This window comes from Daphnia magna, linkage group LG2 (genome assembly GCF_020631705.1).
Source record: "Daphnia magna isolate NIES linkage group LG2, ASM2063170v1.1, whole genome shotgun sequence".
Classification (NCBI taxonomy): Eukaryota; Metazoa; Arthropoda; class Branchiopoda; order Diplostraca; family Daphniidae; genus Daphnia; species Daphnia magna.
In genome coordinates, this window is record NC_059183.1 from 15673479 (window position 1) to 15695028 (window position 21550).

The window sequence follows — 21550 nt, forward strand, 5'->3', positions numbered from 1 at the left end:
TTCCATATGAATCAGGTGTTTCACTGACAAAATCTTCCTAATTTGCCTCTTTCAGTGTATGTAAATTAAATATAAAATTCTTCAGTTGAATTTTTTGAAAAATCTTACATGAAGTAGGGATTCAATAGTATTTTAAGCTTTTAATAAAGGATAAAAGTATGCTTTGCTAGTTTCCTGGGCAGACGTCACACAGTGGTGTTTATCGGTGAAAGCAACTCTCTAGTAAACCGAATCAACATTTTTTGTGTGTTTTAATTGATTCTTTGCTTATGTAGCTTATATTTTTACTAAACCCAGGTTAGTTCTAAAACCTATTTTCGTATTATTCCTATTTAGATACCAAATGGCTAAAACGTTTCTTTTCAATGGTCGATAATACGTGCCTTGTAAATGAGCCGAAAGTAGAGGTGGCAACAACATGAATATTTACCCGTTCTAGTTTTAATTATTGCGAGTGTTTAGTCAGTTTTTTGTATCGAAAAATTGTTTTCCTTTAAGCTTGATTTCTGATCAGTGATTTCTCCTAGGTTCTAGTAGGCTCGGGCATAAGACAATCAATTACAGAAACTATGTTCCTCAACAAACATTATTTGGATAAAACTTGTAGTACTTCCAGTAACAACCTAACATAATTTGTATAGGTGAAAATGAATCCGCCTAGGCCCAGTCGGCAAGATCCTGCTCTCTACCAACCAAGCAGGAATCCTCCACCAGCCAAACCATCTGCTCCAGGCAATGTGATGATGTACAACCCAAATCAGTATAATGCAGGATACCCTCCTTCAAATGGTTCTTGGGGACCACCAAGGCAACAGCCACCGTTACAGCAGCAGCAACAACAACAAGCTCCACTGCCAACTAACCAAGAATCGTGGAACTGGGATGAGAATGTGAACAATTTCCAAAATTATACAGAAGCTAGCCAAACAGCAGCTATGGTACCGAAACTTCAGAATGCTCCCCCTGCCAATCCCCCAACCATGTATAATGTGCCAGATTACTCCTTGACTCAGCAAGTGCCCAATTATCAACCTGAACATGCTGTCAACAACAATCAGTATGATAGTCAAGCTCCAAGCAGTAATCAAAACTGGGGTTGGAATGAAGGAGAAGATTGGGGATGGGGCAATGAGTTCCAGCAGCAAAATACTCAGCAGCCCCAATTGTCTCAGCCGCCTCTACCAGCCGGCCCAGTCGAAAATCCACAGCCAACCAACTTTCCAAACATGCCACCCTTACCCGGTAATAGTGGTCTGGAAACGGGTTTTAGCACCATGTCGCTGTCTAACCAAGAGCGAGAAGAAACCCAAGGCGAACAACAGGAGCAGCCTGCTTGGTCACAACCTCAACATCCAACTCCAACACTGCCAGAAGAATCAAATGCGGCATCGTGGTCTCGAGTACCAACTTGGGGATCAGCCCTGGATCATGAAAGTCCCTATGAACCTGGGCCTGAATCTTCCTATCCACGAGAGCTGGGCGAAAGAAACACTTTTGCTGATGGAGCGTCATTTACTGATCCATCTCAGTCTCTACCGCCGGCGCCCGCATCTCTCAGCAACGATCAGATGTATGCACCAACAGGAGTAGTTCAACCTGCCCCACCTGAACAGCAACAGCCATTGTACTCTGGTGGTCGATTGATGCATCCTCCACCATCGACGTTAAACTTAGGTACAGAATTGACTCGAGTCTCACCTACTCCCCAAATTGGGTCCAACATGGAGAAAACTGAAACAGGTGCCGATTTGGCTGCTCCTCTTGAGTCTGAGACGTCTCCCTCTATATCCATGAACCGAATCAATCCTAGCCTGTCATACGGATCGATGACAGAGGGATTCAACAAAGGACCACAAGGAATGCCGTTCACTGGTGCTGAATTTCCTGGAGCACCTCCTGTTGGTGGATTGCCGATATCTACCATTGACTTGTCCATCGGCAATCGTTTGCCGGGAAGTGGAAGTCGTTCTCAGTCTGGCACGCCATCGATGGAGCGTGAGAGTGAGCGACCTGATGCAGAAGGTGGTTACGAAAACGACCAACCAACTCCGCTCTTTTCTCAGCCACCTACAGCTTCATATGGAGCCATGGCTGAACGCAAGGTGGCACAAGAGTCACCTGTTGGAAGCCGACCTTCTTCGCGCCTAGCTGGATCGACTCCTTCCACAGAGACACCAATCGCCAACCCTTCTCCCTACCACTTACCAGGGGATGGTAATGCCTTTGTTCGGCCCAAACCAGTATCGAGCACTGGAAGTTTTTATCCAGTTGCCACCACCTCTCATGTTACAGCAGCGCCAACTCCGTTGGCGACCCCAGCTATCGCACGAGGTTCGCAGGAAGCGGTGGGCAGCGAATTCGGCCCTCCTATTTCAGCCGTGTCTCTTTCCAGGGCTGATAATTTGGCAACATCGTCGTCCATGTTGCCTCCAAGCTCCCAGCGTATGATTCCGGGCAGTGGATCGCATCCGCATTCACTACCGATGGTTGCTACTCCGCAACCACAACAATCACAGCCTCTACCACAGCCTCGACCACCCGGTACGGTAACTCCCGTTACCGAACAGAGAATTGTCACTGGATTCGCGAAAAACGATCCAGTACCTGTACCTCCTGTCGGTCCAGGGGCACCGCTTCTTGCTACAACTCCTCAGGGCCCTCCGCCGTTGCAACCGGTTGAAGAAGTGCGAACTCAGTCGCTCAGTCGTTCACCTCCGCCACCACATCGAAGCGAAACTATCGGATCGGAAAATCCGCGGGCCAACCCCAATTCCGGCATAACGCCAACAGGTGGGACGGCTGCCGGGAACGGATCAGTGGATCGATCAGACGATCGCATTTCGAATGACCGCGATCGTGATCGCGAGACAAAACCGCATGACCGAGGTTCTCGGGTGGAACGCGAACGAGGTAAATCTTTTATTTTTAAAAAACTACTTCATCTATGGCAATAAAACATTCGCATTGTCTTTTATGTTTTCTCCTGGTATTGTTTTTAGATCGTGACGATTACGACCGTGAAGGTCGCAACCGCTATCCGGATGATGACGAAGATGAAAGATTTTCGACAACGTATCGCGAAAGAGATCGTCGCTATGATAATGAAAGGGATCGAGAACGCGATCACCGTGACCCGCGTCGCTATGACGACCGTGATCGCGCTTACAACCGCCAGGATTATGACGATGACCGTCGTAGCGGTTATGGACCTCCTGACAGAGACCGTGCCCGCGATTCTCGGCGACGCGATACCCGACGGTTCGTTCTTTTATTTTTTATTCTTGACGATTGGTTGAGCATTTTTTTGTTTCGTAAAATATCCCGTGGACAATTTCGTACCATTTCCCCGAACCATTTCTTAAGATACGAGCCAATTGCTTAATCCATTGTGTCGACTTTCGAGAGACAAATGCCCGTGGATTGAATAGCAATGGAACCGAAATCCAAAATTCAGTGGATTGGAAAAAGAAAAGTCATAAAACGAATGATTATTACGGCTTTAATGTTGGGTGTGTTTAGAAGGGAAATATTTTAAGGAAAAAAGAAACGACGGAAAGTTAAACCATCACGTCCGTAAGGTGCTTGGTTTTCTTGCACTCATTTTATTTTGAAAAATCCCATTCCCCTTCTGAGTTTCTTTGCATTGCACAACAGTTTCTGTTAATTTATTTAGTTATCATTTATTTTTAAATCCACCTCAAAATAAGAATGAAAATTAAAAATGGGGTGATGGCATGGTGAATGGTTTCCATTAATTGAATTGGATTTGGAAAAGTATATTTATTTGATTTTTTCGTTCTCGCCTATCGAAAAGAATTTTGTTGTTGGTTTTCGTTTATCTTTGCCCAGCCCCGAAATATTGTTTGTTTGGCCTGTTTTGTGCTGACTTGGTAGTTGCTTTAGGTCGGAATATTATTTGACGGAAGCCGAAATGTACGAGCGCTCAGGTGGTCGCAGGAGCTCACTCTACGAAGGTGACAACGATCCGGCTGGCGAATTCAATCGCTCAGCTTACGGGTTCAACACTTCCAGGTCGGTTTTTTCTTTTCGTGTGTGTGTGTGTGTGTGTGCGTGCGTGATGAAATGAAACCAAACGTTTAAAGCAAAACAAAACGTTGGGACGGTGGTCTTTTCACACCTGATTGATTGCCACAATTGCTTTGTTCGTTTTTGTCTTCTCTGTTCACGATATCCGTGCTGCCTTGCTTTGCTTTTTAACAAAGAGTTGATGCCAGTTTTAGTGCACGCCCGTTTTTTTTTTATGTTTCCGGGTAGTTTCTATGTTCCCTGACCCTCCCGTTCGAGCTCTCTTTCGCCCAACGTGCAATTTTATCAGCCGTGCTCCACATTTCGATAGGACACACTGTCGACTTTGAACTTGTTTCAATTTACAGTTCATTTCTCCATTTGAGTAGGGACGGCCGACGTCGTGATAACGACCGTTCGAGAATTGATGATCGCTACTATCAAAGCTCGAGAGATGTCAGTGCAAGGTAATTCATTTTCACGTCACACATATTCCAAAAGGGAGATGTTAATTGTGCCCATTTTTTTGTTTTCATACAGAGCTGGTGCTGATGTTTCGGAACGAGCCCATTCCGAACGTGATTATCGCCATTCTGTTTCATCGGCCTCTGCCGGAAGACGCCGAGATCCACGTGATCTCTATTATCAACAGGATCCGCGTTATTACGGCTATGCCGCTCGCGATGCGGCTTACGATCCGTACCGCACTGGTGGATACCACCATTCGGCCGCCGCAGCCGCCGCCGCAGCCGCCGCCTACAATCAGCAGATGATGAACTACAACCAACAAATTAACCACGCCCTGAAATATAACTACGCGTTGTTCGAGGAGTTGCGTTTAAAAAATCCAGCCGCTTACAGCGAGTGGTACCGCAGCAACTATGCCCAGCGTTACACACCGACAGTCGTGACGGGCGGCACTGTCACGGCCCTAGGAAGTATCGCCGCTTCCGAGGCGGATCGAGCTAGCGTCCATTCGGGACGCAGCTCTGTCAATGAGGACCATCCTTCGATGTTGCCTAACCACTCTATCTCACAGCAGCTGATACGCGGTTCGACCACGGGGCTGGATCAGTCTCACGCTTATGATTATAGTCTTTATCAAGTACGTAGCAACCCTTTCGATCACTGCCATGGAATTTCCTGTAATAATTGATGGGTGGGTGTCATATCGTTGAAGGATGAAGATAATCTCCCGCTGACCACACAGATTCGGCCAACGCAGGACATGACACCTCATAAGTTTTCCTGCCCACACGTCATCGCCCGCTTCTCGCCAGGAGGTGTTCTCTTGCGTGTTTTACCCAACAGCCCCAAAGATGGCGTGGCGGCTCACATTGAACTTCACGATTTGAATGCCCTACTTGGCGATCTGCCCGCAGCTCAAGAAATGAAATTCTTTCCCGGTACATTTCCATTTATTTGTTTATTTTAAGTAGAGAAATTTTTGAAATCGAAAATTCATGTGTTTGTGCGAAACAGGGCCTTTGGTACCGGGCCAGACCCATAAACAGCAAGTGGCCGTCTTTTGCCAGCAAAAGATCCGCAGGGCGACGGAAGATGCCAACCAGTTGGTCGATCGACAATCGTACATTCTCTTGTGGGAGCTTTTGTTGCTCCTCCTCAGGCAGAATGGAACGATCGTCGGTACCGATATTGCTGAACTCCTCTTGAAGGATCACGAAATCCTCAAAGAGCCCATTGTTCAGGTAAAGAGGGTGTTCTTTGATCGATCGATGTACGTAGATGCAATATTTTTCCATGTTCATTTGATAGGAAGTGCCGGAAAGCGGCACGGAGGTGGCAATGGTGGCGGCAGATAGGACCCTCGTTTCGCGCCAAACGGAAGCGTCGGTGACGAAAAAGTTTCGTGAGTTGCTTCTGTTTGGTAACAAGAAAGAGGCTCTTGAATGGGCCATGACGCAGGGCCTGTGGGGTCACGCCCTCTTCTTGGCCTCAAAGATGGATCAAAGGACTTATTCGAGCGTCATGATTCGTTTTGCTAATGGATTGGCATTGACGGATCCACTCCAAACTCTTTATCAGCTCATGTCAGGTTGGACTATACGCCCTTTAAAAACATAATTCTTTCAAAACGTCGTTAAACGCAATCGACGACGTGTTTAGGTCGGCAGCCGACGGCAGTGACGAGCTGTGGCGATGACAAATGGGGTGACTGGCGTCCTCATCTAGCGATGATCCTTTCCAATTCGACATCCAAGTCGGGCAGCAATTCGTCTGAATTAGACAAGAAATCGATTGTGACGTTGGGTGACACGCTCTCGGCTCGCGGTTTCCTATTGGCTGCCCATTTTTGCTACTTGGTGGCCCAAGTTGAGTTTGGGAATTATTCAAACAAGGCGTCCAAGTTGGTTTTACTCTCTTCATCCAGCTCGTTGTCCTTTGACGGCTTTGCGACTAACGAAGCGATTCAGTGCACCGAGGTCTACGAATACGCTCGTCAGCTGGCTGCTCCGGAATTTACGATACCGTCCTTCCAATCGTACAAGTTTCTTTACGCCACTCGGCTGGCCGAGCATGGCCGGCCTGTTGAAGCCTTGCAATACTGTGAGGCTGTTGGCAACGTTCTAGTTAAATATGCGTCCACCTACTCACCGTCTCTCATCGACCAAGTCTATCAGCTCGGCTCGATGCTTAAATACAGCGACCCGCAATTTCTAACGGAGAATGACGGCACTTCATTAGGCGATCCATCTTGGCTGACGGCTTTGGAAGCGGCCGCCAAGACAGCCCAAGCCGATTATTCACCCACGATTAGCGGTGAAAAGTTGACTCCAGAGCAGCAAACGACTGAACCAGAGTCCCTTCCACCTAGTACCGATTATTCGTCCTATCAACAGCAGCCAAATGGGCCACAGTACGGTGAACAACAACAGAATACCCAGCAGCAGCAGCAGCAGCAGCCACAGCAGCAATTCTACCAGCCAACAAATGCGCAGCAGCCGGCTTACTATGATCAGCAGTCCGGTGGACAGCAACAACAACAACAACAACAGAATTATAGCGAAGACAGCAGTGTCCATCAACAGCAGCAGCAACAAGCAAACGAACAGCAGAGCAATCCGTACTCGTCTATGACCGGACAGGATTTGAATTCTTACGGCTCGTCTCAGTATAATCCCAGCTACAGTTGGCAGCAGCCTCAACAACAACAACAACAACAGCCGTGGAGTTACGGAGAAACGAGTGCAGCCAATGGAGCGCCTCAAACGGATTACTGGAACCCATCAAGTAACAATTTGGTGAGTGAATCTTCCGGATGTCTGTCCTTCTTTTTAGTCGGCCACGGCTTTTTCGCAATTTCCAGGTCGACCAGGGAAAGATCTGTGGAACAAGTTTTTTTCTTTTCTCGCATTTTGTCTGTGTGTGTATGTGTTGGATTTAACATTCGAAAGAGGGGGGTTGATATTTGAATGCAGAAGGATTCAAATCGGAGTGTTGCGGTGAAATCTGTTCGACGACAAGAGTCGAGAGATTCGGCTCATTCCGACGATGAGCACGAGGATCAAATTGATGAGACGGTGGAAAAACCAGTGGATCCGATGGCGACAGCTAAACGAGTCGTTTTCGGCGGGACTTATCCCATCGACCGACCGCTAACGCTTAAGTTTGGCGCCGCCGGAGCCGCTTCGTCTCGCCGACAACAGATGAATTTAACTCTCAAGACGCCGCGCACGTTCGCCATTGACGAACCCATCCGAGAAGATAATTCGGTCGAGGTCAGGAGCGTTCGGTCGATTGCCGATCGACTCACTTTTGACTTATCAGCATCCAATCTCGTCGTTTCCTTTTTATTTTCACATTTTCAACATTCCGCAACTAGTTGATCTTTGATTTCCTCTTTTTCTGTTCGAGCTCGTTCGGTTAATCTATTATTTTCATCGACCATTGTAGGTAGTAGCAAGTAATCTGATCTGTTGTTGTTGTTGTTGTGTGTGAATCCGAGTCGATATCTATATAGGGCTTGAATGCCGTTTTTTTTTTTTTCTTTTTTCCCTATCGCTTTTCTATTTTCTTTTCTTTTGAATTGTATTTTTGGTTTTGGTATGTTGCGATGCTATCGTCCACACACAACAAAAAGGAGCGACAACCGATGGGCGGAAAAAAAACAAAACAACAACAGAGGAATGAATAACCCTCCGTAACGGAGTTCTACCACTTGAATAGAGATATTTCTTCTACTACTATATTTATTTGTGGGTTCGAACATGGTGCGTACACACACACAGGGCAACATGGTTTGATGCTGACATTTTTTGACACAGCTTTTTATTCTTAGCCCGATGGCGATCACCGTGACAACACTCCCACCCGTCGTCTTCTTCTGTCGAAATCAAAGAGAGAAAATGCGTTTTCTGACATTTTTTTTTTTCTACTTTTCTTTTCTGATAAAAGAAAAGAAATCGAGTCGAAAAAGGACGAGAAAAAGATCTAGAAAAGTTTTGAATGTCAGCTCGTTTCCATAGCGTCCATGGATTGTTATGGTGATTACAATCCGAGTCCCGAAAGGTCGCGATGATTTGGATGATAAAGTTCTCTCTTTTTCGTTCTCTCCCCCGTTTTGTCAGAATGCGTATGAGAGGAACCCAAAAAAGAATTGTTTTTTTTTTTGACGAAAACTTATTTGTCTTTCTTTTACTCTTTAGAGAGAAAAAAGAACGTGGACAAGTAACGAAAAGTTTGATGGTCAAGTAGACCGCGAAAATGTGGACGGTTGCCAACCGTAATAATTGGCTGTATTTTCTTCTTTTTGTTTGCTTACGTCGTTAACGCTCCGCCTGTTTTATACTTTATTACTCGATCCCATTATTTTTCTCTTTATTCTTCTTAATATCAAGTAGTTTTGTGCTAGATTGCATACGGCTTTTATTTTTTCCTTTCTTCAAAAATTCCGCATCTGTTGCCGCTTTTGTTTGACATTCGTTTATCGTGTTTTGACACAAAGATTTTTTTTAATTTTTTTAAGTTGATATTAAGTCAACTAATTTTCTTTTTCTTTTTAAATTGTTTTCGAAACCTTTTTTAATTTATTCAATTTTTTTTAATTTTTACGTTTGTGTCACTAAATGGTGTTGCAGAGCGTGACGTCAGCTGATGAAGACGCCGGACCTAGTTCGTTCACAGATCCGTCTTATTTCAATCCGTCGGCGTCTTCTTCTCTGGGACCATCGGCAGATTCAAAACACACCGCGGACGACAAGCAGAGTGGCAAACAGGAGGGCGGCCAAAGTAATAACAGCAGTAAAGCTGCAGCAGCCGCTAGGGCTCAACAGGCCGGAAGCGGAGGCAGCTGGTTGGGTGGATTCTTCAGCAAGTTTAAACCCAAGACCCAAATGAAATTGCCCGACGATAAGAACCCGACCGTACGTGCATAATAATACTTGTATTAAAAACAAAAACGAGTTGGGTTTGACGTTCGTGTTCTTTCCCCGTGTGTCACGTTCGAGCAGATCGTTTGGGATCCGAAGAAGAATCAGTGGGTCGACACGGGCAAGGATAGCGAGGATGAAGCAGCCACTTTAGCACCTCCCCCGAAAGATGCCAGTTTCCAGTCGTTGCCACCCATGCCAATGACGCCGGCATTTTCTTCGCCCGCTCCGTCCTCTTTCACCGCAGCTCCTGCAGCCGCCAACAACAACAACAACGAAGGCAATAGATTTGGATTAAACAAAGGTAATTCGTTCTCGTTTTTTTTTGTTGTTTTTTTCTTGCCTAACATTTTAGATCATCTTTTAATTTTTGTGGCTTTGTTTTAACGTTAATAGGGCGAATAGGTCGAGCTGGAAGAAATGCTTACGTCAACCCGTCCAACATCAAAATCAGTGCGGTCAATAGCCCCTCGCCGTTGCTGGATCCATTTCCGGCTTCAACTCCATCGTTATCTGCCGCACCGCAGCAATTTTTCGTTCCGTCACCGGCCATGATAGATCCATCATCTGCACCAGTTGATTTTGTTTCATCACCCGCCCAACCCGACGGTCCGACCACCGCCACGCAAGGGCAGGCCGATTCCGGTGAACGATTCCTGTACAATCCGACCCAGTTGGTTCCACCGGCGGCTGTTGCTAGTGGAAGGCCTGGCCTTGCCAGTCGAGGACGATATCCGCGCTGAAAACGCGAAAGACCTTACAAAAACTAATTTGACGAGTTTGAAATAGAAGAAAATGAGGACGTATCCCACAACAACAAAAAAATAATACTTTAGATTTAAATGTTCATTCAGCAAATGAGTAGAATTAAAAAATGTCGACGTGAGCATCATCTCTCATCGGCCCGGACGTGTTTCCCTTACATTTTTTTTTTTGTTCCAAGTTACCTTTTGTTTGTTTTGTTTCCTTTTATTTTCTTCCTTTTTCACGTGGTGAAGGGCCGAACATTTCGCCGAGGGTCGACAGACTTCTCTTTTTGTAAAATTCTTTTTCCACTTCTTTCCTTCCAGTTTTTTTTTTCTGTGGTTCTCTGGTTTGCAATAGAACATCCGTTTATTATGTATTGATCATGGGTTCCCCCGCCTATCCCCCCTCACCACTCCCGATGCGTTACCGCGCCCAAACGGGTTGGATTCTTCTCTCTCCATTTCTATATCGGGTGGGAATTGAAAATCGTGACGCGCATTGGAAATTTCTTCTTCTTTTATTACTTTTTTTTTTGTCTTTGGCGGAGGGATGATACTTTATTTGTGTCAGATGAAAACAACAAAACATACAACTTGAATTCTTTATTTTTCCTTATATATTTGTGTATAATTTTTTTTTTCCCCAATAATTTCATTTTTTTTTTTATTCTATCTGTTTTGTCCAATGTCCACACTATTATTATTCTCTTCCCCGTTTGGTGATAGACTGATGAAATAAAATCCACACAAGCGATCCCATATCAGTCAATGGTAATCGTGTCCTTGAGGTATGATGATGTAAAGGGCAAACCAAACAGGTGCTGGTGGAATTTGACTGAAACGAAATGTAAAGAGGACTCCCACAATCTAGTGGTCGTAAAGACAAGGCAACAGATAGCGAAATAAACGGAAATATATTTACAGGGTCCACCAGGTAGAGAGGAGCGACTGAAACAACCGTGTCGAATTATTTTTATGATGGTCACTTTTGGTAGACTCAACAGTCAGCGGGATTACGATTACCTGTTAAGCACGTAAGACAATGTACCTGTCAGTGTACACAATTTTTTATCTCTGCGGATCCGTTGGATTTATGAGTTCTTATCTCTTTTTACACGCTCAACCAATGCAAAGTTAAAATCAATAGGACATTGTTCAAACTACATGATTCTTGGTTTTCGTTTACAACTGAGCACGTTGACAATGTTGTGTGTGAAAATGCGGTTGACAGAACTAGGAAATGATGGTCTGTCTACGAATGACCGAAATTATTTCGTTTTTTTTTTATTGTCGCCCTTGTATTCGTTTTTCGCTTGAAACTACACCGGAAATCGCTTAGGCAATAATGATAAAAATTCTCTTGACAAAATCGTGCAACGTCGTACAATTTTTCCTAGTCAATAATTTTACATTTCTTTTTTTTTTTAAGTCCTGGGTAAGCTTAAAGCCGGGGTGTTTGTACTCTTGAGCTGGTATACCCGACAACCTTTTGCGTAGTTTTACGGTCATTAAAAGCTCAAAAAACTAGTTACTCGATTCTTTCGAAAGTAATGTTGAAACAACAAACTTTTTACGTGTACAGCATTGCCCATAATAGACACACGCTTTTATGTCGTCTGCTTTGACATGTGTCTTTTTACTAGCTAGAAGTGCGCCCAGTGCCATACTTGAATCGTTTTCCTTTTGAAGGCTCGAAAAAAACAAACAAAAAGAAATCGTTAACCAACAACAACAACAACACGCGAGAGAATCCGTATGCTCTTGTTCTTTATCTCTTCTCTCGTAAAATCAAATACCGAGGAATAAGCCAACGTCGGTGACGACTTGGGGAGACACTGGTTTTTGTTTTGTTTTAGTTGGCTAGAGGTATGCGTAAATCATTTCGAAACAGGATATGCCATAAGTTTCTTTTTTTCCTTTAGGTTGAGAAAAAAAAATGCAATTTTATTATTTTTGTTGTTGTTGTTATGTGTTGTTGGAATTCTCTCCCTTTTTGTCATCTCGAGTCTTGACGGCACCTGCGGCGGCGGTGACAACAAACAATTCACGTAAGAAAATTTTATTCTTTTTCTCCATTTGGAACCGTTTTGGTTAGTTTCTTTTTCTTTTTCTTTTTTTTTTTTTTTTTTGTTGTTGAAGAGAGTTGATTACATTATACTTCCAGACGTATTTAGTATTTTTGGCAGGTACAGAGGGGACAACAGGTAATAACGTTTCATCAACGTTTTTTCCCAAACAATGTGTAGCAAACACAGTTAATAGTTGATTAAATTTTAATCCTAATATTTTTGGCGCTATGTAAACACATAAATATGGTGTAGCATCAATTTATTTGACTAGAATGGATATTATTCTCGTGGTTGCATAACTCGAATTTTTCAGTGGCCTGAAAACGTGTCATTTTTTTGGAGGGGTAGGTAGGAAAAAAAAAACGTCCAAATATTAATTCCAGTTTCCGTTCTATTTTTGGAAATGCAAGAAAGATTTCGCTCGCGTGAGTGCGACGCATTTTCCCCTGCGATCCAACAAAAAATTGGGTGCAAACGGTGTGTAACGATATTGAAACTAGAAAAAAAAAAAAACACATTTCATAAATTATGATAATGATGACGATGTGTTTTTTTTTCCCATTGATTTACACGTGAACTGATGCCGTGTTTGTAGTACGTTCCGGGTCTTTTCTTTCAGATTTCGAGTACTTTCCTATTAGATGTGTGTGTGTGTGTGTTGTCCGTCTCCACGTATCGTTCACGCTTCACGAAAGCTTTTTTTAAAAGGAGAAAATTTCTCTTTGTTTATTCGTTAAATTGAGGTTTTCGCCCTCCACACAGTACAACAAAATGATACAATGGCGGTATCAAGGCCTATCATGTGCTATAAAAGTCATGTCGTTCATCATTTTCTGCGTGTTACGGGGCGTCGAATAACCTTAACATTTTTCGGTACAATTTTTTCTCATCGTAAGACGAAAACGGAATTTGCGCTGATAACAGGAATCGTTGGTTTGAATTGACCATTTTTCTCTAGTACAAAACGCACGAAAGACAAGTGTAAAAATTGCGCTGCAATTAGTTTTTCTTGTTTGAAATTTCGAGGTATTTTTTCATCTGTGAAAATGCGACATTGTTCGAAAACTGATGGGCATGAAATAAATTTTAATTGGGCTTCCGTCCTACCTTTCTTTCGTTGGGGGAGGGTGTTTCCGTGTGTACCGTTGGATATATTTAAAGAGATCCTCAATTTGTCTTTTTTTTTTATGACAAAGATGGTCAATGTTTACAATTGTGGTTGGTTGCAGATGGTCTATAGTTTCTTCTCTTTTTTATGGAGGTGTGAAAAAGCAGATAAAGTCATCATCGTCATTACTACTATCAGCCGTCCTAGTTTCCAACGCTGATTGACGCCGAATATTCAAGAGGGCAATATTTAACAACAACAATAACAAAAAAAAAGGACATAAAAATGAGTTTGAATTTCAAAACCATGAAAACAGGGGTGGGCACTTAACTATTTTTACGATCCTCTTTCCTTCCTCCGCTTTTTGTTTGTGTCGTACGCACACAACATTTTGGGGAGGATATTTTGAAAAGCGCGCGCTGTGTATTACTGTAGCAAGTGTGTTTACACCGACAGGAGGAGTTATGGTCTGTTGGATTGTTCGTCCATTACGGGCCATGACAACACCAAAATTCTCGTCTTCCGTTTCCCTTCACATCATTTTTTTTTCCACAGTCATTTGTGATTCACTTAGAGTTTTGTAACAATTCAGGGAAAACTTTAATGAAAATATTTTAAGTGATCCGACAGCGTTGCAGTAAATGAATAATGGAACGACGATACGGGCGGAATCGGGTCTAATGAGAAGAATTTCCATTTTATTTCGAAAAAAAAGACAGAAAAAAACAACAACTAAAATTTGAATTTTGTTGTTGTACGTTTTTTTATGAGATATCCTATGGTAAGCCGCAGATGGCGTCGCATTTGGTTGTAACTTTTTAGATATTGGTGTGCGTGTGTCAAACCAAACAGCTGTCGTACGTCTTTCATGGCGTCCCTCCTCCTTCTTCTTTTCCAACTATTTCCGGTCCACATGGCCCCCTCCTCTTCTGACATTTTTTTTTTTTTCAAAGACGAAAATTGTATTTTCTCTCAGTCATCTCTCAAAAACGATCGCCTAGAGGCTCAAGAAAAGATGGCCGTTCCATCTTCTTCCCCCTCTCTGTGTAGGCACCTCATTCCTATCTCATGTTTTAATGGCTTTTGGACGACTCCACCCGAGAACTCTCATCCTCCTTCCTCCAGTCCTTTCATGCGTAGAAAAGAAAAAGGTATAGAAATTCTACACACACACAAAAAGGCTTTGAGATTCCAGTGTGATCATGCCTATACTTGTGACGAAGATTAGAGAGAGAAAGAGAGAGAGATTCACTAGGGTATTTGAAAGGAGGTGTACCAATTCAAAGAAGAAGAAAACTCCCGAAAAGTCATGAACGTAATGGTTAGACAAGGCTTCGTTCGTTTCGTTCTAGAATGTAGAGAACGAAGCGTTTGGGAAAGGTACAACTGTGATGAATACGAAGAGAAAGAGGGAAGAGAGAGAGAGGAAAACGACGCCGATTGGCTGGTGGCCGACGCCTTTCGTCATTCCTACCACTAGATGACAGCACAATCGTTGCCTTGGCCTTCTTTTGCCTTCTCGCCTGATGCCTATGTAGTTCCACCTCCACCATAACAGAGAAAAGAGTCGTCGCCCATTTAGTTGGTTGCTGTGTGCGTTTCGCGTCTCTTCCGTTTTTGTGTGTGGGGCCCATTTTCGTTTGACTCGAAAGTCATTCACATGCAGATTCGCCATTCTCGTGCATTCTCTCTCGAGTGTTTAGATGATTGTGCAACTTGTACACTGCTAATCCCGTTCACATACCAAACATCTCGTTTTTTTCAAAATATTCAAACCAAAATAACATCAGGGAAGCAAACTCGGCTGTTCTGAGTGCATGTGAGACTGCTGCGTTCTTTTTTTTCAAAGCCTAACCCGTGTGTGCGTCGTTGATGACGTCAGAATTTCTAGGCTTTGATCGACAGTGTTGTGAGTGAGGAAAAGAACACATCACTTTGTTTATTGTGGTACTGAGATTCCCTTTTTTTTTCATCGACAAGACATTAAAGAAAAAAGGAGGGAAAGCCTTGACGTTGGTGTTTTGTTGTTTGGCATCCGCGCGCGCGCGCCATTTTTCTTTTTGACAACAACAACGTAGTGAGTGAGCCTGTGGTGTATATCCAAGCCCCCCCCCGTCCCCCTCCTCCCAACAACAACAACCCCTCTACAATAGAGTGTTTCGAACAGTTTTCTTTTTGTTTTATTTTTCAGTCGTCCGAAATGGGTGCTTTATGGCCGCACGTTTCATCCGCCATTGTCCACTCGTTTGGATTCCAACGTACCATAGGATACAGAATTAGATAATTTCCGCCAAAAAAAAAGAAGCAAAAGAAAAGAAAAACAAGGTACGTGTTGTTCATTAATTTTTTTCCTTCTTCTCTATCCGCCGTGTGTGAACCTGACGTGAAAATTGAATCGTTTTCTAGATGCAATTTCCGCTTGAAATTGGCCCAATGGACTATGTGTGTGGTCTCGCTCTTATTTTTTCTCTCGTTTCTTTTTCCGTACATGTGTTGGGTTGTAGAACTCCACGATGATGAATGGGTTCTCTTTTTCTTTATATACACATAAATGAAGATATGCCTTTATCACATTCTCTATCTGAGCCTTGAAAAGAAGAATTGAAACCGCAATGACGTACGTTATGGCGTTTGTTGAATCGAGACATTTTTATTTATTATTATTATTTTTTTGTGGGTGGAAATATGTGACCATCTCGTTACACACACCCTTGTGGAAACCGATTCAATCATTTGTCATTCGACGTCGATCGAGCCCCTCCCCCTTCCCCTAAAAGAAGTGATCGTTGATAGTGTACGTTATAGTAGCGGTGGGATTATCTTTCATTGACAAATTTTCAACTGATAAGAAAGAAAAAAATACCCTACATGCATATTTTTGAGAAAGAAATGTGACAGTCACGTGATCGGCTCGTACGAATGTCGGTCATGGAATGCATCGAAGATGAGTAGGTTGGTTTGAACGGGGGAGGAGTCCTATTTAAAAGCATTCCGAAATAATCCAATTATTTTTCAAATGCAAAAATGAAAACAGAAATCATACAATTATTTAAATGGAGGGGGGGAGTGAGCATCCGATGTCCTAATTGTAAAAAACAAATTGAATTCCTCTCACTTTAACATTAATCAGATTTCGTTGTCTTTTTTATTCTTTCAGAGAAAACAAATCTTGTGAGGTAATCAGTAGACATGAACGTCATTTTTTGCGTGAAAATCACATATCAACAAACTTGAAAAGATAGCCATTAAAGAGCCTCTCTGCTGGTGGGAATGTAGCAATTCTAGTAGAATTTAAACCCTTCTTTTTTTTTTTTTTTTTTTTTTTTGAGCGTTCCGAAAACGGGAAACCAGTCCGCCGGCCATCTGTTGGTTAATCTCTTTTCCCTTTAAATTGAAGACTCAGATTTTTCTGTGTGTGTTTAATTTTCACACACACCGGCGCGTCTCATCAAAGAGCGCACAGTTAATAATAACGGAGTGTTAAAAGAAAAGAAATCTACTTCTTTATTGCCAACTTAATGAAAAAAAGAGAGGAGTTTGACACTGACTCGTCAAACAAAATTTTTTTACTCACAAGAAAAATGAGGAAAGGATGTCCGGTTTCCCACCGCTGAGTTTTTCATTGAAATTCACAATTTACTGTAATACCTTTTCACAAAAAAAATGAATTCATTCATTTAAAACGTAAAAAAAAAGTTTGAATTCATTCAGAAATTTTTACAAGGACAGACCTTTCGTAATTCTTGTGAAGCAATCAAGACTAATAATCGATAGATAGCAGGTACGGATTTTTCATTGATTACTCCGGTTGGCACAAAGGTGAGTTCACACAGAATGAGCACGTTCATTGAGCGTTTGATAAGAGAACGGGATATTAAGTGTAGGCGGTCCAAAACTGCACCAGAAATGTTTTATGTTTCCTATTTGACGTGGGAAATTGTTTCGAATTATCCATCAGATAAAGCCCCTTCTTTTTTTCACTTGATACACATGTGCCCTTTGAAATGAAAGACTAATGAGTCTACAAGAAATGAAATAACAGGTGGATGGTTAGATGTTAAGACCTAATAGTAAGAAGCAGTTAATAGTTTTGGTCGAGTACTTGTCTAGTGCGGATCTTTCTTTTTTTTTTTTTTTTTCATAAGAGGAATGGATTACGAATGGTTACACACTCGAGAGAAGAGTTGTCTGTTAACCAACACACGACAGGTTGTTTGTTGTTCGGAGGGGGGATAACAATCGAGGCCAACAACATTTCCTGTCGTCATTTGATGGATGCCAACCGAGTTCTCACCTGGAATTTTTCTTCTTCTTCATTGCATGGCGTCAGCTGCCCCTTTCTATTTTGTTTAGATTGGATTCTCATTTTTTTTTCTTTCTTCAACGTTTTAAAATGTTTTTTTTTTTTTCTTTTTATTTCGTGTACAACAGGTTTTTCTTTCTTTTTTTTTTCGCCCTCTGGTTTGTTTGTGCGCTTGGAGATTGCAGTGAAGCAGAAGGCAAACAAAACGAGCCAGAAAAGTGGTTGAGGAAAAGAAACCGAAGAAGAAGAAGAAAATGGTGATGGCACGCATAGTTGGCCGCTGTTGCCTTTTGGCGTTGGTTGCCGCCATCGTGATGAGTTGCTGGACGACATCCACGGCCAGTCCCGTGGCCCGCACCGATGCCTTCGGTAAAAAAAAAATTATTATTCACATATTATTTTTTTCTTTCTAAAAAGTCGTAAACGAGTCCATTTTTTTTTTCAAGAATGTTTTACGGCCACTCCCTCTCCCCCCTTTTATTTCTTTCCCGAGTCCGTCCCAGATCTGCCATGTTACAGAATTGTGGATTTTCTTCTTGACTGACCGCCGTTTATTCAATGACAAACGGGGGTCACTATTTATTTATTTTTTTTTTTTTTACGGTTTGTTCTCAACGAGAAAACATGTATATTGATGCCCGTGTTTTGTTTGCTGAAGCCGCGGTAAACTGGCACGTTATGTGTTACTAACAAACACGCTGAATAAGGTATTTTTTTGTGTGTGACGAAACCCAATAGCTTTTGCAAATATTTGAAGTTGCAGGAGAGGTTTTTCTTTTGGTTTCCATTTCCCAGGTGTATTTACCTGGTTCGTTGAGACCAGGGACTTTGAATGTTTGACCATTTGAGGTGAATCAGCCTTTTTTGTATTTTTCATTCTGTTAAAAACAAAAGCTGGCGGGCGAAACAAAAAAATCTACATCCATGGCGTCATTCCAACAGTATGGACCAGTCCAATTGTCAATAATTTTAAAAGACAAATCGAATGAGGAAAAACAAAACACATAGATTTTTTTTTTTTATCTGACGAGGAGGGTCGCATGGATATTTAATCCGTTTTTGGTAATGGGATAGGATTGAGTGCCGCCCCCGTGACCCATTACATGACGTCAGGACTTTGGCACTGAGCTTTATGTGTTTTTATTTTGAAAAAAAAACGGGGCAACAAACAAAACACCGATTCACTTGATCTATTGTACATGACGAAGCGTTGCTTGATGGAGAGAAGAGAAGAGAAAACGGGGGGGAACTAACTCACATGTGTTTTCCAATTCGTTTTGTTATTGGTCTGGTTAGTTGACGTCATCGATTCATCATGTAAAAATAAGGGCGGAGTTCAGGAACGTAGTCTTTAAAGGGACGCCCTCTTTGATGTTTTAATAATTGACGCGTTGTATTTGAACGAAAATCGTTCATGGACCACCGAGCAGCTCCATCCGCCATTTTTTTTTAAAAGTATTTGTCGATGAGAAACTAGTAGGGAAACGCTTATCAAAATCTGTTGCATGACCGGGTCATCAAAAGAGAAAAAAAAAAACCTTCCGGATTCCGAGGTCATTTTTCTCGCTTGAGTGAAAGAATCGTATTCAAATTGGCGAAAAGGTGTTGGATGTGATGGACGGCCAAGCGAAAGAAAAAAGAAAGGGCAAACAAAGAGAAAATGTAACCCACATTTTCACTTCGATGCAAAGTTTTCGTGAAAGGTTTCGCCAGTTGGGTTTCTACATCCGCATGGAAGCCAAATAAGGAGGAATGAAGCACTGAGAAGTCGACCCCTTCTCTCTCTCTCTCTCTCTCTCAAAGACAACAGTTTCTTTTTCTTTGAATGTGTTTCACATTTTTCTCTTTACTCTAAACTTCCCCCTTTTTTTTTTTCTTCTTTCACGGGGTTTGGGTGGGATATTATTATTTTAAAATGAAAGTAAAGAAGCTCTATAACAAACGCCACGGGCCATGTTTGTGTTCATTTTTTTTTTGTGCGCATAACAGCCAAACAAAAACAAAAAATGAAATTCCAGAGATGCGAAACGCTACGTGAATGTTATTATTTTAAGGTAGTAGCCACCGACTGCTGTTTGAAATGGTCGTAAGCTGGGGGAAAAATGCGCTTAAGAACGACTTGTAGGGATTAAAAAAAAAAACTATTTACTCCACTGTTGTTGTTGTTGACGCTTGAGGGCGCATTCTAGTTGTTGTTTTTTTTTTCTTCATTCACGCCCGAACGAATTACGTTGCGTGTCTGATGGCCGAAAAACAAAAATATGCGTTTCGTGTTGCGCGCGCTCTTTGCAAACGTCAGATATTAAAAGGAATTATTAAGAAAAAATAAAATAAAAACAACAACGGAAAGCTGGTGCGTGTTGTTCTTTAAAAAAAAAAAGTACCCGGTGACTCATCAAATGATGGAATGAATACAGAAGAAAAGATGACAGCGATAAGCGGGAGGGGGGTAGAGAGAGGACTGAATGAATACCAAAGAAGGTGAGAATATCGTTGGCAGTAAATAAAAGCAGAAAATGTGACAAGTCTGAAAGAGTTGAACGAGTCCGTCCCTTTTTCTCGCTTATGTTTTTTTCTCCCCGTCAGTTTTGAACTCTACGACCGGTTAATGTTAAAACGTCCGATTTGGAAATGCTTCTTTTGCTGTAAGATGACCTCCCCGAGATTCATAAAAAAAAAAATGGAGAAGAAATCGGCAGTCGCATTCCTTTGCCCGCTGTATTGTCAGCATAGCCGAATTACATGGACCCAGTCATTTTTGTTTTTGTGGGGAAAAAAAAGAAAGATGTTGGTCACGCCCATTCCCGAGCGGATCGATTGCACGACCGTTAAAAATGGAATCTGCCTAGCGGTCAGACCTTCTTAACCTCCACCCTATTCTAGCCGGACATTAATAATAACTAGCTGAACTAACCCACCGTCAGATCAATAGTAGTTTGTTTTTGTTTTTTCCCCCCAAAAGATTGCGCCTATCGAACGAGAAAAATGAAATGAAGACGACAAGTGCGTCGCGGCAACCTTGCTGTGACGTCAATAGAGAAATCGGCTTTGATGGGAGGAGCTTAGCGTATTGAATCATGTGTGTGAACGCGCCTACGGCGCTGGCCACGTTCCGCATTTACAACTCTTGACGGGAAAGGAGAGGAAGAAGAAGGGAAAAAAAAAAAATCAAATATTTTCTTGTTTCCTTTGCACCAATCATCGAGTTGAGTTGCCATTCACTGGAAACTCTCCAGTGTCTTCTTCTTTTAAAACAAATTTCTTGGTAGCGAAGGAGGAGGAGTTTTCGCTCGAATAGCTGGCGCCCGGAAGTGATGGAAGAAGGCTACCACTACCGATGTGTAATAGTAGACGCATCCGGTCGCCACACACACACACACACACACCAATTTTTCACTTATCTTTTTCTCTGGACCGTCGTCCGTCAATGGCCATTGGATTTTGGTTCAATCGAGAAAAACAGTTGGACGAAATGGATCCCTCGTTTTATTTTGGTTGTTTTGGGGAAAATGAAAACGAGTTGGCGCCAGATTCAATTCCCCATGCGTTTAGAAGCTATTTTTTGATTAACAATTTGGAAAATAGAAAACGAAAAAATCCAAAGTGTAACGCAGATGTTGTTTGGTTATTCACGCCCGAGGGGCACGCTGCGGGTCCCGTTAACCACCATCAACACACACACTACTTTCTGTGTATGATGCAATGTTTCAATTTGTTTTTGACGAAGCGAAACTTACCGAGCGATAATTATTTAACATGTTGTTTGGTTTTTTACGAAAACAATTGACGAACATTTCTGTTTTTGCTAATTTCGCTGAAATTTGATCTGAAACGGACCTTCCAAACATTTTAAATACCTAGTTGAAATGTTTTTGTTTGTTTTTTTCTTACATTCATTTGCAGCAACA

At 42.4% G+C, this 21550-nt stretch overlaps 1 protein-coding gene and 1 long non-coding RNA gene across 5 annotated transcripts; both read left to right on the top strand.

Moving 5' to 3' along the window:
* The first annotated feature begins 38 nt into the window (after positions 1 to 38).
* On the top strand, positions 39 to 10916 carry LOC116916496 (protein transport protein Sec16A). Of its 4 annotated transcripts, none has more exons than XM_045170038.1 (14): positions 39 to 56; positions 642 to 2910; positions 3000 to 3258; positions 3904 to 4032; positions 4416 to 4493; positions 4567 to 5131; positions 5207 to 5432; positions 5509 to 5735; positions 5803 to 6082; positions 6154 to 7289; positions 7467 to 7766; positions 9126 to 9410; positions 9498 to 9720; positions 9813 to 10916. In XM_045170038.1, the coding sequence occupies exons 2-14, from the start codon at positions 648 to 650 to the stop codon at positions 10157 to 10159; spliced, it is 6318 nt and encodes a 2105-aa protein (XP_045025973.1). In that variant the 5' UTR covers positions 39 to 56; positions 642 to 647; the 3' UTR covers positions 10160 to 10916. The 4 variants fall into 4 exon arrangements, with proteins under 4 accessions (XP_045025973.1, XP_045025972.1, XP_045025975.1 ...); XM_045170037.1 differs by lacking the exon at positions 39 to 56 and adding an exon at positions 136 to 297; XM_045170040.1 differs by lacking the exons at positions 39 to 56; positions 7467 to 7766 and adding an exon at positions 136 to 297.
* Positions 10917 to 14758: 3842 nt separating this feature from the next.
* LOC123466463 lies at positions 14759 to 20599 on the top strand. The gene is made up of 3 exons (XR_006643755.1): positions 14759 to 15664; positions 17771 to 18011; positions 18089 to 20599. It is a non-coding gene; the product is annotated as an uncharacterized LOC123466463 (long non-coding RNA).
* The last annotated feature ends 951 nt before the right edge of the window (positions 20600 to 21550 follow it).

Coding starts and splice junctions, on each gene's coding strand:
- LOC116916496 (XM_045170038.1), top strand. CDS start 648: ATGAATCCGCCTAGGCCCAGTCGGCAAGATCCTGCTCTCTACCAACCA. Junction 4,494..4,566: donor TCGAGAGATGTCAGTGCAAG/GTAATTCATTTT, acceptor GTTTTCATACAG/AGCTGGTGCTGATGTTTCGG. Junction 6,083..6,153: donor TCTTTATCAGCTCATGTCAG/GTTGGACTATAC, acceptor CGACGTGTTTAG/GTCGGCAGCCGACGGCAGTG.